Here is a 19,425-nt window from a genome sequence, read left to right as displayed (position 1 = left end):
CCAACCTGCTTCGGTTGTTACAATTAAGCATACACAGGACAACCACCAGTTACCAGAGGAAATCATGGGACTAGAAGAATACCCCACTCAGAGTGAGCTAGCTATTTCAGCTTTACATTCACCGGGGATTTTGAATGTTCTGGAACCCATTTAGATGCTACAAACCTGAATTTCTCACCAAATGATCTTACCTGGCTCGTCATGGTTGAAAAAAAAATCTGTCTTCTGCCTTCTTCAAGGGGCGCAGATGCAACAGTTCAGTTTATTGCAATCCTTCAGCTGAAAGAAAGTGTGAGGGAGGACCAAGAATCTTAATTCTGAAATCAATTAATTTCAAAGATGTTCACTCTGTCTAACAGTTTTAACATTATTAATTCACAGCTAGGGAATGTAAGTTCTGACTTGTCATTGCTAAAGCAATAGAAATAAAAATGATGTATGACTAAGGGCATTACAATTAGAAGTTGTAGCAGTTCACAGATTTTTCCTGTTGTCCAAAGCACTACAACGTTTTATAAACAGCTTTTTAGTTACCTATAGTTTACTCATGTCCAGAAAACACACCAGATCATAATTTACAAGCTCTAAAAATAATTAAAAACAAGGCAATAATTAAAAAAAATGCAAGCTGTTTTCTACAATATCTCAAGGTTTGCTTCACCCCACTCTCCACCCCCTTTTGAGCTAAATAAGGATTTATAACTTCCTATTGCACAAAGTTACACAGCTGAAAAGGAGCAGTGATACCTCCTAAGCATTGATGAATAAGAGAATAAATAAAGAAAGAATAGTAAAGGTAAAATTGATCCAACTGTTCCTTCTCCGAATCTTTTCTTAGTTATATCTTGTCTTTTGTCTCTTCTCAGACTTCCCTACGAATGAATTAGCAACAAAGAGGGACCTTTTCCTACTATTAAAATCCTGGACACCCTTAAGAAGCATACAGCTATTTCCAATTGATAACCTTTCCTGTCCCCCAGAAAACATTTTCATTTACAGAATACAAGGGCTGCTCTAAGAGCAATGCCCCCTATGTTGTTATGTTGACCCACAATGCCAGAGGTGGATGCTGTTGTGTGGCAGTAAAGGCTGAACCTTCCCACCAGTAGCCCATTCCATGTTGTTGCCATGGGACAGACAGCAGCAGAGGGGCAGCCTGACAAAATGGCATCTGACATGGAAGCATGTATGAACCAAAGGGATGGAATTTAATTCCTCCATGGAGAAAAAACAGCACCCACTGACATTCATCAACAGTTGCTGAACATTTAAGGAAACCAAAAGGTAGATGTGAGCACAGTAAATGATGTATTTCAACAGTAGCAACAGTGGGTCACCTCTGCTGGTACAGACTTGCAGGCTCTTGCTCATGGCTACCAAAAGCACACAGCTAATGTTGGTGACTATGTTGAAAAACAGTGCTATTAGGCTTTTTCTATCTGTTGTAGCTTTCGTGGAAATAAACGGGAGGCATCACTATCAGAGCAACCTATGGATTGTGTGCAAGGGGATAATACATTTCCAATTCACCACTACTTTTTGCTTTTATATCCAAGGTAACTCTTCTAAGCAGACGCTTGATTGCTGGAATTTAACTCCCATTTCCACATAACGAGTTATGTAACACTCTACAAACTGATTGGTTGGAGTCACGTTTGCATAATTACAGAGTATTTGTAATGCCTTAGAGGTGTGGCCATGGAGGTGAACAGTTCAGCACGGTGCTTCTGAAAATGGGTTACGCTATCCTGACACAGGATAGGCATGGTGTCACACAAGGTAGCTATGCACTTCATCTCCATTTCACACCCAATTAAGTACAAACAAGTCCTTAAATACAGGGACACACCAGTAAGGTCAGTGTATAACCTGTCACTAAACGTAACTGTGCTGAGGGATGATCATCAGCATATTTTTTCCAATTAAGGAGGTTGTATTAATAAGAATAGACTTTAGTTCCTTAATTTAAGTTTCTTAACTTCAGTTCCTTAACTTAAACCTTACTTTTATTAAAAAGCTCAAACGCTTAATGCCTTCAATATTGGAATACTCATCTTTGTATTCCCCAGTGCATAATGCTTTATTTTATTTATTTTCAGAAAACTTACCACTCTTCACTGGTGCAGATTTACCAGGAGATGCCAAACACTACAACACAACTTTACACCAAAAAAAAAAAAAAGTATGAGAGGGCAAACGATGCAACAGCTCTGCGACCACAGTTACTGCAGACTCATGCACAACTGCTCTCGTACTCTTCTCCCATCCGCTCTTCAGTGGTGCCTCTTTTCACTGCAAGTCAAAAACACATTTAAAAACCAATTGAGAGAGCACGCGTGTGACGTGGCGTGTACACCTTCAAGCCCAGCTACGCTCACAGCACCTTTATCCCTTCGGTGGGGCAGGTATAACCTCCGGAACTCAAGCAGTTCCTTCTCTGGCTTACATAGGCTCTCCACCGGGCTTTTCGCCCCACGGCTTGGCTGCACATTAGCTGTTAATACGCCGCACTGCCGTCTCGGCAGCGCTGGGCCGGGCCGGGCCGCCCCTCCCGGCCTACCATAGAGAGGGACACGGGTGGGTTGTTCGCCGCCGTGCCGCCCCGCGGGCGACAACAGCGCCCCGCCCGGTCAAAGTCCTCCGCCGCAGCAGCCTGGCGCCGGGGCCGCGCTGCCCGTTTCCTGCTGCGCCCCACGGCAATAAAAAGCGCCAAAAAATAGCAACATCACGAGGAAGCCAAGAGTGGGGAGGAAGCGGGGGGAGGCAGGGCGGCCACGGCTGTACCGCTCGGTTCCCCCCGCCGCCACGGGGGTGACGCGGCCTAACGGCCGCGGCCTCCACGCCCCGCGGGCCCTGTAGGGGCGGCCCCGATACGCCGAGTTACGGGAGGCGCCGCTTCTCCCTGCCTGGCGTCGCTCGACCGCTCACCTCCCGCCTCCCGAGCCCGGCCCTCCCGCCCCCGGCCCGCACTAACGCCTCTCGCCGTCCGCGCCGCCATCGGGAGCCGCGCGCCCCGCGCTTCCGCCCCGCGAGGACCCCTGAGCCGGGCTGCCCGGCGAGGACCCCTGAGCCGGGCTGCCCGGCAGCGCGCCTGACTCCGCGGCGCTGCGCCTTCCCCCGCCGCCCCTCAAAGCACCGCCGCCCCCCGGCAGGCACCGCCGAGGACGGGCCGAGAGCCGGCGACGGGGCGCAGCGGGGCGACCACGCCGATGGAGCTGGTGGCCGGCTGCTACGAGCAGGTCCTCTTCGGCTTCGCCGCGCGGCCCGGACAGGTAACGCGGCACAAGGAAGGAAGGGGAGGCGAAGCACGCGCGGAGGCCCAGCGGCCGCCACCCACCTGAGGCAGCCCTGCTGCTGCTCGTCGTCGTCGCTGCCGCTCTCGCTCGGGCTGTGGCCGCGGGGCCGCCTCGGGGTGGGCTTTTAAAGCTCGGCGGGGGCGGGGCGGCTGCCCGCAAGCACGGGCTCGGCCCACGGCGCGTGGGAGCGGCGGGTCCTTCGCGGCTCGTTGCCCTGCTGCCTTCCTGTCGGCCTCGTCGCACCGGGAGCCGCCACGTGATCCCCGAGGACCGGCGCCAGGCGGGAGGCGTGCGGGTGTCAGCGGGGGAGAACGGGCAGTCGGGCCGCCAAAGTCCTCTGCTGATAACTGCGTGCGGGTCCTGCGTGCGCACAGCCGCGTCTGAAAGCGGAGCTGATTATAACAGGTGGTCTGGGCGCTGAGATCGCCCTGTCTGGTCTTGTAACAGCATGTTAACTCGATGCTGCTCCATCATCCTTGTAGCTAAGTGTGATTTCTTTGCGTTTTATACGTCGGCTTTTTCAGATTTTGTGAACTCTTATCTTGGTCACTTCTTGGCTGATGAAGCCGTGAGGATCTTCTCTTCAGAAAGACCCCTTCGTTTTGTTTCCTTCACAGCCCTGGACGGTTACCCCCGATTTTACCCACCATGCCCACACTGCTTCTCTGTCGGCTGTAGCAGTGAACAGCAAGTATGTGGTCACGGGGAGCAGGGATGAGTCGATCCAGATCTATGACATGAGGAAGAAGGTGGAGCATGGGGCACTGCTGCAGCACAATGGTAAGCTTCGGGGATAGAAACTCAGAACTGAGTTTCTGAACATTTGTTTGTTACCAGAAGAAGAAAATTCAGATTGTTCTGCATTTCATAAGGCTGTAGTCTTTAATAGTGGTGGTGTTTCAGCCACCGTGGTCTGATGATACAAACAAGGCAAGCTTTTGAGCGTGAAAATCCAAAAATTGTTTTAGGTGTCAGACCACAAATACATCTGCTGCTTCCAAATGTTTTTAGTTTTACTCATTTCAGAATTTATGGCCCAGAAATGACGTTAAGAATGATTTTTGTTCTACCAGGACAGTTTCTCCAGACCATACCTGCTCCAAACAGCCATCTTTCTCAGTGTCCTTGTTCCATCATTCACCCAAAAGAGATGGTTTGTGTGTAAGGACAGGCTGCTGCTGCCAGGAAGATTGCCTTGTACCTTAAAATCATAGAATCACAAGGTTGGAAAGGACCTACAAGATCATGTAGTCCAACCGTCCTCCCATCATCACTGCTACCACAAGCACTAAACCACATCTTGTAGCTCCTCATCCAGGCACCTCTTGAACACTGCCAAGGACAGCGACTCCACCACCTCCCTGGGCCGCAATTCCAGTGCCTGACCACTCTGAGAGAAAAAGTTTTTCCTTATGTCTAACCTAAACCTCCTCTGGTACAACTTGTAGCCATTTCCTCGGCTTCTGTTTGTTGCCTGGGAGAAGAGGCCTTGTCACATCCTCCTTATCACCTTGCCTGATTTGTGTGCTTCCTAAATTACAGTTGTCAAAAAGACAGTTGATATTAGTCCATATAAATGTGTTCAGGTCACCTGGGGCTCAATCCCAGTTGTCCTTTTTCTCCTGATAGTCTAGAAGTATAATGGAGCTAAATTCACCGTGGTATCTGTGTTCAACTTATGTACAGTAAACAGGGTGCTTCTGTTACAGTTGAAGCTGGCTGGAAGCTCAGCACCACACAGCCATTTGCTCACCATCCCCACCAGTGGAATGGAGGAAAGAAAAAAGGAAAAAAAGAACCCAAAAACTATTTGCTAAGACAGAGAAAAAGGAAATGGTGATGATGATAATTATGTTTGTACAGAACAAGTGATGCACAATGCAGTTGCTCATCACTAGTTCCCAGCCAGTCCCTGAGTAGCAGCTGAACCCCCCCAGCCAATTTCCCCCAGTTTTATAGTTTGTTCACATGATGACATATGGTGTGGGATATCCCTTTGGCCACTTTAGGTCAGCTGTCCTGGTTCTGTCCACTCCTAGTTCCTTGTCCCCCCCCAGCCCATCACTCGCAGGGCAGTACGAGAAGCTGATAAACTGAAATGTCCTTGTCTCTGTGCAGCACTGCTCAGCAACAACTGAAACGTCTGTGTTATCAGTGTTGCTTTTCTCCTAGAGCCAGAACACAGCATCATATCGGGCTCTATAAAGAAAATGAACTCTGTCCCAACTGAAACCAGGACAGTGGTAAATTCAGCTGTGTGCCAAGAGCAAGGCTTTGATGTAAGAACACTGCGTATCACTGGTAGAACCTGTGTGTCACCTGCACCATGCTGGCCAAGTACTGCTATGGCAGAGAGCAGATCAGACATTTCAGACATGTAGGACTGTAGAGGAACTAACAGAGCACATCAACAAATGTAACAGGAATGTCTGTAGCTAGTTTCAATGCTAGAAGCACCTCTGTTAGCTAATACGTTCTCTGTGTGGTAACTGTTCAGTATGTACAAGATTGTTGATAGCTCTGGCTTGAATTTCTAGGCACAATAACTTGTCTGGAGTTCTATGGTACTGCACATCTACTGAGTGGGGCTGAGGATGGACTAATTTGTATCTGGAACACAAAGAGATGGGAATGCCTGAAATCCATTAAGGCGCATAAGTGAGTTTCTAAAATCTGCATATTCAGATGAGTTTTCGTAATTATTTTCCTTGTAAATAATATATGTGGCTAACACTTTGTTTTGTTTTTATCAGAGGGCATGTGACATCTCTTTCTATTCATCCATCCGGGAAATTAGCTTTGTCAGTAGGAACAGATAAAACATTAAGGTGAGTCCAAACTAATGAAGAAGGGCTCCGAATTATAGTTCAGTAATTTAGTAAATTCTGCTATAAGCAACAATTCCTTGTTGTGACTAGACTGTGTGAGACTGATGAAGCATATCTTCACATGAAATCATTTGTTTGTCTTTTAAAGTTCTAAGTACAAGTAATATTATCAAGTCTTTTTAAAATAGTCTTTTCTATTCCTAGCTTCATCCCTGGAGGCATTCAAGGCCAGGCTGGATGTGGCTCTGGACAGCCTGGTCTGCTGGTTGGTGACCCTGCACATAGCAGGGGGTTGGAACTCGATGAGCATTGTGGTCCTTTTCAGCCCAGGCCATTCTATGATTCTATGATTCTTCTTGCTGAATTCTAACTCTTTTTAGTCACTTGTAGATGTGTACATTTGCATTCTGGAATAAAAATTAAAGCCATCAAGTTTTATTCCGTGTTAGAAAAGTAAATTTACTCTTGGAGTGTATATGAGTTGCTACAGATACGTACAAGTATTTTAAGCGTGCTGTGTTATCAAGACAAATTGGTATTTGGCTTCCTTTTGTGCTCTGCATTGCAAACTGATTTAAAAAATAAATATCACAGATTCAGCCTTGCAGTGTACAAGCAATACATTAAGTCATCAATTTCTCCTGCATTAAGGAAAGCATGGAAAGATAGAGAGATGCTTAAAAGCTTCCTTCAGATGTGAGCTGACAGGGCTTCGGTTTCACTGTGCCGTTTAACCAGAATGCACGTTATCTGTTGTTGTCTTTCAGAACTTGGAATCTTGTAGAAGGACGATCAGCCTTTATCAAAAACCTGAAGCAAAGTGAGTTTATCAGTCTAAATCCATTAATAAGTGGAATTAGACAGTTGGGGGTTTTCTGTTCTCTTTTTCTAGAAGGAAAGGCAGACTGCGTTAAATCAACAAGTCAGTTAATTGTGAGCTATTTTCACAGTGTATTTTACACATGCTGGAAAGTACGTGTCCTTGAATTGTAGTCATTTACCAAAAGGAAAACGTTGTGACAGTAAAAATCCTTTTTTCCTCCCTTGAAGTTTGATATCAGGACATTTAAATAAATATGGGTTTTTTTCCTTCCTTTATGCACTTCTGTCAATCAGAACATTTAAGAGCATACATTGACTAGATTATTTTTTCTCTGAATTTTTCTCTGCTTCACCTAGAACATAGGAGGTAGCCACTAGAAGGATGTTTCCTTTTAGTGTCTCATGCGTTGCAGAATACAAAAAACTGTGTATATGTATCTAAGAATGTTCCTCTGTCTACAGATGCCCACATAATTAAGTGGTCCCCTGATGGAGAGAAATATGTGACTGTGATAACAAATAAAGTGGATATCTACAAACTCGATACAGCTTCAATCACTGGCACTATCACAATAGAGAAAAGAATTTCTTCCATTAGATTTATTACAGTAAGTACAAAAGAAAAGCTGGGAAGCTAACTGCTTTGAAACATGAATTTAATCACACTTGCATTTCTTTTTTCCCATTTCAAGGATTCTGTCCTTGCCATAGCTGGAGATGATGAAATTATAAGGTTCTACAGCTGTGACTCTCAAAAATGTCTGTGTGAATTTAAAGCTCATGAAAACAGGTATTTTATGTTTGTGTACTACTTAAATATTTATGGCAGTGCTGAGTACTCAGTATACAAAGTTGCAGTGTTCACACATTTTACTACTGTTCTTGTATTTGTATAGAAAGTAAATTTACTCAATGTGCTAAGTTCCAAGTTTGGAACAGACTTGTTTGCTTTTGGCATGAGCAGAAGTACTGTGCTATCCTTGCATGCTACAAAAACAGCTGGGTTTAGAATTAGGAATATTACAGTTCTAACCTTAGCAATTTAAGTACTGTGTAAAATATTAAGGTCTTAAGTTCCAGATCAGTATAGATCATGTCTAAATATATGTCTTAAATATAAGACCTACATTTACTGGTGTGCCTGTGCACTAATACTTTTTTTTCACAAGGAAGGTCTTCCTCTCTTTTCCCTCCTCAAAGCTTTGTTGTGTCTGAACTGATACATCTCTACAAGTTGTAATACCGAAAACCTTCATGGGGCCACTGGGTTCTGTAGCTCTTCTCAGCCAATGAGATGAAAATTGCTCAACAGGGTTTCCACTGCCAAACTGGATTATACTGGACAGGCACATTTGAAAGGAGACATCTTGTGATGTCTGACTCTCATAGTCAGCTCTGTCCTCATGACAGCTGCACCGTTGGCAGTTGTGAATTACCCAGCAGGTTGGTGGGGAGCTGCTCAAGGGTGGCTGGTTCCTCTGAATGTCTGGTCACCCTGGGGTCTTTGCAGTGGAAAGCTGCTAGGTGGGGAGATCAAACCACAAAAGGTCCTACCAAATTAGTGGATTTGATATCAAATGCATGCCATATATATGTAACATTTTTATATATGTATATGAAACGTGCTTACATATATATGTGTACAGTTTTTCTCAGTGTATTTCATGTATTTCTGAAAGTGGGCACTGGTATTTGGCAAGTAGGCAAGGCTGTCTAAAGAATGTTCAGTCTTTACAGTTTCTAATTGTTTAGGATACTTACATAAAACATACCAGTTGTATTCATTCCAGACAGTAGGATATTCTCTGTTGTTGCATACATTTATTTATGTATGTGTGAGATGTCGTGTATTTATTTATGTATTTTTCCCAGTTCTGATTTTAATTATTTTAATTAATCAAAACAGGAAAACTTTAACTACTGTGCCCCTGATGCAGACAATAGTGTGTACTTAAAGGTACTGACACGTTCTGAACTGAATCCTATCTGCCTAGCAAGGACATGTATTCCTACTGTAAATGGCAGCACTCAAAATGGGTCATCTTTCCAAGTTACTGCCTGTCCTTTGTGGGTTTTTTTACTGTTCAAACTGACTCCTGTACTGTTGCCTGTGCAGCTCTAATTGCTGTCAGCTTACTGTTCTGAAGGGATCTGCCGTGTTACGCAGTAACCAAGTATAACATTTTCTTCACAGAATAAAAGATATCTATAGTTTTGAAAGGGAAGGACAACATGTTATTGTTACTGCATCCAGTGATGGTTACATTAAAGTGTGGAATCTGGATCTTAATAAGGTGGGTCTGTTGAACTGCTCAACTTACGGAAAAGCATCAATCAGAATTGTGGAGTGTTTTGTTGTAATAATCAATTTTAAAGCACTGGTGGAATTTTATTTGTAATCTGCACGTCTTGATCCCTCTCCCCATTACGTTCAGTGCACATATATATGTGCATAATTTATGCACCTGTATATTTTGGCATCTTTTCTTTTAACAAGCTATAAAATCAGATTATGAAGCTCTCTTTTATACATGAAATCATGCTTCTCTTCAAATACAGCTGGCAAAATTTTCCACTGTCCAAACAGTTAGATATGTTACAATGACTGCAGTGAAGTTGTGTAGTGCTGTTGGCTGTTGCCAACCATTTAAAGGTGCAAAAGACTGTTGTGCAGAAAAACTCAGATCACAGAATCATAGAATTGCTCAGGTCGGAAAAGACCTTAAATCACCAAGTCCATTACTATTCTGTGTACATTTATTTCATGTATTTTCCAACAATTCCGAGTAGCACAATTTAACAAGGAATTGTGCCTTATCTTTCAAGTTCTTCTTCTTTACTGTTTTGTTCTGGGACTTGCCTTGTAAAATCAGAATTAGATTTTTCATTTGGTGCCCAATAATAAGGGCTCTACTGTATTCTGCTATAAATATCTTAACATTGAAAGAAATCTCACTTTGTATTTCTATTCTGAATTCATACATTTTTAATTTCAGCCCTCGTGACGGTTTTTATATTCTTTTAAGCGCAGTAGTGAAAATCCTTTTTTCCCCTTTGTCTGAAATCCCAGGTCTGCTTTTGCATGATTGAAATAGCGATCGAGGAACTCTTTAACTTCCTCTGTAACGTTGTCTTTACTTTAACCAAATGTGTGATTTATTTTCTTTCTTATTACTGCACAGACAAATCTTTGTAAACCCCTGCATAACTGTGTGGGTTGCTCTGCCCAGCTCTGAGAGGCACAATACCTTTCCTAGAAGTAGTTTCTAGAGGATCAGTGCTGCTGTTTTGCACGTGTGTTTGTGACACATTACCCTTGATCAAGTAGTAGGATTTTGCTCAACAGTTGCAGAGCTGAGCATACAGATGCAGTTAAGCAATTTGAAACACACTACGTAGGGATTATTTTCAATCAGCAGCCATGTTTTTGTGAGGGACAAAAAGAACCTGGTGCAGTAACTTAATTCAAATTATTTTAACTCTACTGAAAACGCCTTGTAATCTGGATAAACTTCTGAAAACATTCACTTTTTTTTGTGGGCCTGTGACTCGTCTGCTTATTCATCATGTCAGACCACCTCTGCATGGTAAAGCATGCTGATTTCATTTAGCAAGATGTGCACTGGCAGCTCTTGGGAGTTTTTTTTATAAAAAGCACCACTGAGGAGTGGTAGCAGAAACAGGGCTGTAACTGTGCCCATTAACCTGCGTGCAGCCTCTGCTTCTTAACATTGTTAGGCACCCTACCATTTTTAGGAGGAGGTTTTTCACTCAGAGGGTGGTGAAGCACTGGAACAGGTTGCCCAAGGAGGTTGTGGATGCCCCATCCCTGCAGGCATTGAAGGCCAGGCTGGATGTGGCTCTGGGCAGCCTGGTCTGCTGGTTGGTGACCCTGCACACAGCAGGGGGTTGGAAGTGGATGAGTATTGTGGTCCTTTTCAACCCAGGCCATTCTATGACTCTATGATTCTCCAGAAAAGAAGTGGGAACTGGGCCATACAATTCTTCCTCAGTTTAGATAGTTTAGTAAATTTTTAAATAGAAGGGATGTTTAATTTTCTTTTTCCATATTCAGATTAAAAACGTGCCATCTTTATTATGTGAAGTCAGCACCAAAGCTAGGCTGACATGCCTTGCAGTGTGGCTTGACCAAGCTTCAGAAATGAAAGAAAATTGTGAAAAAACTGCAACATCAACTCAAGGTAATAAAATTATCTGTATTTTCAGTTGTTACCGTGACTGTGAAATGTAAGATAGTGAATGGGACGTTTTTACTGTATGCTTTTGTAGTTTAAGGAACTGGGGATGTGGCAAGTTGCATAGATATCTACATCTACTTAATAGTCTCAGGCCTGCACTTAATAAAGCCACAACTATGGAAACTTTGTGAGCAGATGCACACAGGAACTGAGTGATGATTTGGAACTGAGGGAAATAGTTCTTCTGTTTGTGGAAACTTAATTTGTGATACATTGCATTGTAATGAGAGGACATCTTTTCACTTCTATGATACGAAAGCTTTGTTTCTCTTTAGTGGAATAACTGAACTCTGAAGCTTTCAGGACAGATAACAAAGGAATGAACAGTCTGATAGAACGGAATGTTCCTGTACTGCTATGAACTTAGATCTGATGCCAGTGCAGTTGGGCAAAGTCTGGCCCAGAGGTTGGTTGGTTGGTTGGTTGATTGGTTGGTGGCAGGAGTTGTTGATTTTTTTTGCTGCTGTTGTTTTCCTGTATACTGAGTTACTTCCATATGTGATCTTTAGGGATTTTCTTAATAAAAAGTAGCATAGATGACACACTCTGCTGTAAATCAGTTATGGCTTAAATTCCTCCTTTTTTAATGGGAGATACAAATAAGCCTCTGTAATGTTTTAGACTACAGACTGGAAATAAATGTCAGAGTGAATAATTTCTTGCTTTTTTCAGCAAATGAAGATGAGAAGCCATCAGTAGACAAGAAGAAGAAAGTCTGTGGGACGAATAAAAGTGGTAAACGGACAAAACAACACAGACAAATTGCTCCAGCTAAGCGAAAATTGGAAGCTCCACTGCAAAAGAAGAAAAAGAAGCCGAACAGCTCAGAATGAAGGCGAATGCTTTTTCTCCTGAATAAGAAGTAAATGCTGGTGTTGCTGTAGTTTTTACAAGGATGTTTTAAAACTTCTTGACGGGACAAACACCTCTGAACTGATACGGTTTTCAAGAGTCATTATTTTTTACCCAGATGAATTGGCTGATCATTCTGAGAAATAGTAAAAGGGATGGCAACTTTACCTGAGAGAATGAGGCTGAAATAAACTCACAGTACGTAATACTTGTATTTTTATATTTACAGCAGCATACACTTTTTAACAGATTCTGAAATAGGCAGCCAAAATGATAAAAACAGCTACATCTGTCTCAGTTAAATTTTTGTGTCTCAGCTAAATACATATTAAAGTTATATTCTTTACTCATAAGTCATTCTTACGTTGAAAATTCTCTGTTCAGACCACTGAAAATATAATCTGCCTTTGTTTCTCATGACTTCTACTTTAAGAAGGAATATATTCTAATTATTTACAATATTATCACTTTTCATTCATACATTCACAAAAAACTGCTTTTTAGTTCTTAACCCAGAGTTATACAGAGATTTTATGAACAGAATATTTGGTTTTTTACTCTATACTCTATGTGTTTAATTTTTTCTTTAAGTCCCCCTATAAGCACCCTATATAAAGTCTAGGTCCCCCCTTTTTATAGGAGTTTCCTGACTCAGTTAAACACTTTAAGAGTGTTTATTAAAACTTTACATTGTATACTTTCAAGAACTTCCAAAATTCCAGTGTGAATGAAATATGGATAGATTGGCTTTGGGGATTCACATGATTGAAATCCTTTGTTCAGAATACAGCATGTATGTTTACATGGAAGAGTTAATAGGGTTTTACTGTCTCTTCTCCATACCATATTTTTTCATGTCCTTGATCTGAATCATGGCATTTAAAAAAAAAAAATCTAACATTTGAAACATTTGTCACCTTGATAAAATGTCAGCCATCTGTTTTGCACTCAAACAGAAAGTGCATTCTCAGCATTCTCAGTCAGCAAGAACAGAATTTTGTCCTAAGTCTTATTTCAGTTACACAGTGGGAAAAACAAAGTGTAGTATTTGACCTTGTCCAGCTCAAAGTTCTCTTTGTTCTTTTAAATGAAGGGATTCTAATGTTTTGTGTTCCTATACTATAGTCATTATTTATTCTGTTTTCATAAGGTAACTGGAATTAGGCTTTATCCTTACTCAGTTTAATAACAATATGCTCTTCCATATCAGTGTCACCAGAGAAAAGGTACAGGGAAAAATACAGGAAGAAGAGTGAGCCCAATCTGGAACGAGAAATGCAGCCTCCTGCCTTAGGCTTGTAAAATAAGGTACAACTCCAGCCTAGCTCTGAGAATGCTCAGATGTTGAAACAGAGCATCTGAGCTGTTATGAGATTGCTCATGTGCCAATAGCAATCTTCTCTTGAAGGCAGATGTCTGTGTTTCTCCTTTGCAACTGTTCCCTTTATTTAGATGAGTTATGAGAACACCACGTCTGAATAGGCAGTGCGCTCCGTTTAAATGAGCCCAGCAATAAAGGGTTGTTTTTAACTTAAATAGGCTCCTACAGCTAACGTAGAACTTACATTTTTCTCTCATTGAAGTTTATACTTCATGAAGTACAAGAGATTTAAAATTTTTGCCTTATGTCTGTGCTTAGCAAAATGGCTGTCACTAGTAGAGCAATTTCCACTGAAATTTCAAATACATGAGCCCATGGCCATGAGCATCACTGCTATTGAAGCCAGGTGTCATGAGCACCAGCAAAAACCCAGTCTGCACATCATTTTAAGAATGAAAAAGCAAAACTTCCATGGATCTTTGGTTCGGAGCTTTAGGCTTACGAATCAAATTGCACATTTGTAAAAATCCAAACTCCCTTGGTACTAACATCTCATCAGATTCAGAACAATTTGTGAAGAGGAGACTGAGAAATCCAGTGCAAACAGCTTCTAAGATGAAATGCAGAAAGTCTTGGAAGCAAGTCTTGTTTCATATACCTTGAGTGCACGCTTGGCCACCAACCAGCGCTTGGCAGCACTGCAATTTGTTCTCTGGTGCACGCTGTCCCTTTCAGAATGTTTCCCATTCTGGTTTTCAGAGAACTAGCTAGAACAACAGAAGGCAGCAGCAGAGAAAAAGAATCACAGAATGGGTAAGGTTGGAAAAGACAACTGAGATCATTAAGTCCAACTGCCAACCCATCCCCACCATGCCCAGTAACCACGTCCTTCAGTGCCACATCCACACAACTCTTGACCACCTCCCTGGGCAGCCCATTCCAGCACCTCACCGCTCAGAGGAGAAGAAATCTTTCCTAACACCCAACCTGAACCTGCCTTGGTGCAACTTGAGGCCGTTCCCTCTCGCCCTATCGGTGTCACCTGGGAGAGGCCGACCCAAAGAGGTACCAGAAATGAAAAAGCTCATCCTGCCTTAAGAACAGCGAGATGGGTGGCAGTGGTAAAACGCCACAAGAACCCCGAAGCAAACCAGGAGCAGCAGCTTGGGGGCCTCCTCAGCACCCCAGGCGCTTTACTCGCAACTCTAGCCGAATGAGAAGACACGGACCATTGCCACCATTGCCACCCATCAGCACGGGCGGGCTCTTTTGTCGCTTCTCCCTCGAATCGGACGGAACGGGGCGGCTCCGCGCTCCGACTCCCTTTCGCCTCCCCTTCCGCAAGGCGCCCCGCTCCGCCCCGCTGCAGGCCGGTAGGTGGGCACGGCCGGGTTCCGCTCCTGCCTACGGCCAGCCCCACAGCCAGCCCCATAGCCGGCCCCACGGCTGCTTTCCCAGCTCATCCTGCGTGATCCTTGGCTTGGGGTTCGGGCAGGTCCTCCCGCGGCAAACAAATATCCTTGTTATTATCTGCCTCCCTCCCCAACCGCGTTTAGAACGACTCCCCCTCCCCCCCCCCCCCCAGTTTATTTTCCGGTTTTCAGCATGGCCGTGGATTGGATCGGGTTCAGCTACGCCGCTCTGGTGACATCGGGAGGGCTCATTGGCTACGCTAAAGCAGGTACGGTGCTGGAAGCGCCTTCCGACCCTCTTCCCTGCTTGTTCCGACAGCCCCCCACCTCGCGGTCCCGAGGGAGAGAAGCGAGAGGCTGTGCCGGGCGCTGATAGCGGGGCTCGGGGCGCGGTGCCGTAGGAAGAGCTGCTGCTGGGCCCGATAAGCCGCAGTCCGCCTCCTGCGGAGCGCCGATAGCCCGGTTCGGCGTTGGGCGGTGCGGCTGCCCTGGCGTAGCTCGCTTCAGAAATGCTCTTCTGTTGTTAAGCTCGCCCGGACTCGCCGTCACGTGCTGAGTTGCCACCCTGTTGCTATCGCTTCCCCACTTTGCCCTACTCTGGGCATAGGTGTGGATTCATCCCTCCTGAAACTCTTTGTATTTGGAAAGTCCTTTTACATAATATTTGCAATACAAAGGTGTGTGAGTTCATTATGGAAGACACCAAGAAGCATCCCAGTAGATACGGCTACGCAGGTGTTCGTGCCCACTCCAGCCTGCTTTCTGCTGGCTTGCTTCTTCCTTTGGGCTGCAAGTGGAGTTCAGAGCAGGAGAGACAATAGAATGATAGAATTGCTCACGTTGGAAAAGACCTTAGAGATCCTTGAGTCCAACCACAACCTAGCCATACTATCCTAACAACCCTCTGCTAAATCACGTCCCTGAGCACCACATCCAAATGGTTTTTAAACACACCCAGGAATGGTGACTCAAGCACCTCACTAGGGAGCCTCTTCCAGTGCTTAACAGCCCTTGCTGTAAAGAATTGTTTCCTGATACCCAACCTAAACTTCCCCTGGCACAAATACTGAGAACTTCAGTAACTAGTTTCTTCAGCATTACTCTGAGGCCATGATGGTGTGGGAGACGTCTGACTGGGCAGGGAGGACGTGGCTGTGGGAATTCAGATCATGAACATTAAGTCCTGAACTCTCCATTTGCCTGACTGAAAGCATTCACCCCCTGTAATCTTATCGCTTCATTGCTCAATGAACAAATTACCAGTGTTGTGTAGCTCAGGATTATCACTTGTGCTGAGAACTTGATCCCTTGATCGAGGTGAGCCCAGGGTGTTTGAATCCTTTCTACTTTGGAAACTTCTCGTTTGTGTAAATCCCTCCCGCCTCGTTCAGTTCTCACCTCTTTTTTCTGATCTTAAACATGCACTGCTTTTCAAGAAATTCTGGAATCGTTGCATTGAAACAAAGTACTTTTGTCTGCAAAAAGAAAACATCAATTCTTTCACTTTTCTTATTGGCCTTTCTGCTATAAATATATTCATGACTTAAGGATTTAAATACCGATGCTGTTTGTATCACGTGCAAGAGTATCTGATATGATTCTCGGTTCAGGTCAGCATGGCCTTAAAATCTTATAAGACACCCCCCTTTCCCTCCCCCATTTCTCTGTTTCACAGCAATGAATGTCCACATTTTTTGTTATTTATAGTGTTTTACAAAACAAGTAATGAGTTTGTTCTTGAGCTTCCAATAAATGTGTTGTCTTTTCTTTATTCAGGCAGTGTTCCATCGCTGGCTGCTGGGCTGCTCTTTGGAAGTCTGGCTGGACTGGGTGCCTATCAGCTCTCCCAGAATCCAAGCAATGTTTGGATTTCTCTGAGTAAGTCTTTTAGCATTTTATTTACAAAGGAGTATATTTACCCTAAAACATCTGGATACTAAAGATGAACACCTACAGATTTTTGCTGAGGAATTAAACTGATAGTACTATAAATTTAGTTTAAAACAGAACTTTAAACTTACGTCCAGTGAAAATCTCTAATAGTGGCCAATCTGCACTGTTCTCTCTGGAACATGAGCTGTCTGCATTGCTTAGATTTTAGGCTGCTACATCTCAGATGCTTGTGGGAGTGCATTGTTGGTGTAATTCTCTTGCCAGTCTTTGTGTTAGCTGTATCTTCTCTCTGTTCCTGATCTGCAGAAGACACTGTTCCCACAGTATGTGACTGTTCTCTGGTGCCAGCCATGGTGCAGTCCCCCTGGACTGGCTGAACTGGTGATGGCACCATGCACCTGTCTGACACTGGGGTATTTGGAAGATCACAGTGAAAGGAAAATTCTAGTAAATTGATGTCTAACCTCTGCGCGTCCTCTTTTTGCCTGGATCCAATGTTCAGCAGCCAGCATGAGTCTGGAGCTTCAGGAGGAGAGATTTCCCTGCAGGCTGCCTGTGCCCCCAGCAGGTTATTTTCTTATTGCTGAAAATAGCAGAGATTGTAATTGGCTTATTTTTATGTTTGACAGATGTGTGCACGGTTCTGGAGGTTTAACAGAAGCAAGGTTCAGGAGTTCTTCTTCCTCCTTCTCAGAACTGGGGCTCCCCTTTGAGAAGCCAACAAGCTGAGGATCACTGCTTACTTCATGCTTAAAGGGGTGCCACTGACAGAGCATTCATTTGCTGAGGCTGTGCCATATCACCTCACTCTTTTTCATACATATGGAAGTTGGAAGTGAAAGGAGAGGGCTCAGCATTTCTCTGTTTTAGCATTGTCTGCGGTGCAGCTCACTTCCATTTCCCCAGCTACTAGATAGGTCAGAGGCTGTGCACAGTCACGCCTCATCGAGTGGCATCAGCTGTGAGCACAGCCAGATGAACTGGACTGAGACCAAGTATTTTCCCAAATGTCAGTGACAGTCAGATACTTTTTCAATAGTTCAGTAACACACAGAGGCTTTTTTATTCTCCTTTTCACGCTTTGAGGTTTTTGGAGAAGGTATGTTTTGGACGAAAATGCATTTCGTTTGGTGTGCACATTCTGAATACTGGCTATTGATCAGAGCTGGAGGCATTTGAATATTGAAATACTTTTCTTCTTGTTGGATTGTGGTCCCAATCTTTTACATATGTAATTACACAAGACTGTTAGATGTCAGTGACAATATTTAGAGTAGCATTAGGGAGGAAGAATGCCATGACTAGGGCTGAGAATGAGCTGGGCTTTGCCAGCCCAGCTATCACACAGAAGCAGTGCAACCAGATAACATGTTGTTCCAATCGCATTGTTACATGCAGCTGTTACCCCTGGATAGCAGCTCCATGCTAAGCATTTCATCGCACCATTTCCATGTAGTTTTCTTTGGAATTTCTTCAAGATCCGGTGTTCTAGAGATTGCCCTTTCTATTTCACTATCTGGGTGAAACTCCTTCACTTTTCTCAGTGTCAGGTGGTCAGGGTGGATAGCTATCTCTGATCTTAGCAGTAGGTGAAGCGGGGCTGTAAAGGGTTGGTAACAGATAAGAAAATGCTATCTCCCTCTTACAAGAAGTGGGGAAATTACATGTGCAGGCTTAGCGTTTTGCTGGGAAAGAGTCGAGTTCCAGGGTGACATGCTGTAGGTTATTTCCAGTCTCTAAAGAAGCTCACTTTGACAAACAAACTTGCAGTGTGTGTGCAGAAGCACAGGGTGCAGCATCTGCCAGAAGTTGGTATAGAATATGCGATCTTCATGCACTGAGGCACTCCAAAATTTACAGTTTATTTTCCTTTTTTTTTTTTAAATCCATCATGTGAAATAACCCTTTCCACTTTTCACTTGGTTTTTACTTATTTCTGTTCTGAACTGCAGCCTCTCTCTTACACATGCACATCTCCTCTGACCGAACTCTTTAATCTTTCATTTAAGTTACATCTGGAACACTGACTGCCGTAATGGGAACAAGGTTTTACAACTCTGGAAAGTTCATGCCTGCGGGGCTGATTGCTGGTGTCAGGTACAACACACTATACTGTTTTGGTTTTGTTGGGGCTTTTTTACTTCCTTAATTCAACCGAGATGGAGTAAATCTTATTTTCTGCATCTTTTTTGTTTCTCTGCACCTGTTACATGAGAAATATTTGAAAATGAGTTGCTAAGTTATAACTTGTTGTTTAGTTCTGTGAATTTACTGGGTCTTTTTCACCTTATACAGTTTGCTGATGGTTGGAAGATTAGCACTGAAGATGGTGGAGAAGCCCCATGAAAAGTAATTGCTGATTTTACTGCTTATCATCTGCATGAAAAAACCTGATGATGACACTGTGAACACAGAAGCAAGAAAATGAGGATGGATAGTTACATATGAAGTGCCATTTATTTCAAGAATCTGGTAGAGCTCTTACTGTGCAGTGAGAAATTGGTCCTGGTTGTTTTTTTTAAACACATTTCAATGTATTTTGATACTTTTGATTTTTATATCCCAAAATATACTGATGACATATATGAAGTAGATTGGATCTGTAATTAGGCAAGCAACCATGCAGTGTCACCAGAAACAACTGGCTGAATACAGCACTGTATCTCATAACTTTTATACCAAGTACTACAGTATGCTTTACCTGCTGTATCCTGAGTTGATATATCATGTCTGTGTAACACC

The 19,425-nt window shown here is 43.5% G+C and overlaps 2 protein-coding genes across 2 annotated transcripts; both read left to right on the top strand.

The window, feature by feature from the left end:
- Positions 1–3,209: 3,209 nt before the first annotated feature.
- On the top strand, positions 3,210–12,058 carry PAK1IP1 (PAK1 interacting protein 1; the record flags this gene model as incomplete). Its single annotated transcript, XM_079533952.1, has 10 exons — positions 3,210–3,272; positions 3,914–4,076; positions 5,834–5,954; positions 6,050–6,124; positions 6,892–6,944; positions 7,409–7,554; positions 7,639–7,736; positions 9,141–9,240; positions 11,022–11,148; positions 11,878–12,058. 10 exons carry the CDS (start codon positions 3,210–3,212, stop codon positions 12,036–12,038), a joined length of 1,107 nt encoding a protein of 368 aa, XP_079390078.1. The 3' UTR covers positions 12,039–12,058.
- Positions 12,059–14,983: 2,925 nt separating this feature from the next.
- Positions 14,984–19,036, top strand: LOC306944639 (transmembrane protein 14C-like; the record flags this gene model as incomplete). The annotated part of the gene is made up of 4 exons (XM_079533217.1): positions 14,984–15,059; positions 16,567–16,668; positions 18,693–18,780; positions 18,979–19,036. The coding sequence occupies 4 exons, from the start codon at positions 14,984–14,986 to the stop codon at positions 19,034–19,036; spliced, it is 324 nt and encodes a 107-aa protein (XP_079389343.1).
- Positions 19,037–19,425: the final 389 nt, after the last annotated feature.

The sequence above is a fragment of the Tetrao urogallus genome (assembly GCF_951394365.1).
Source record: "Tetrao urogallus genome assembly, chromosome: 3".
NCBI classification, from domain to species: domain Eukaryota; kingdom Metazoa; phylum Chordata; class Aves; order Galliformes; family Phasianidae; genus Tetrao; species Tetrao urogallus.
The sequence above is the reverse complement of the archived record's forward strand: the minus strand, read 5'-3'. Positions and strand labels throughout refer to the sequence as shown.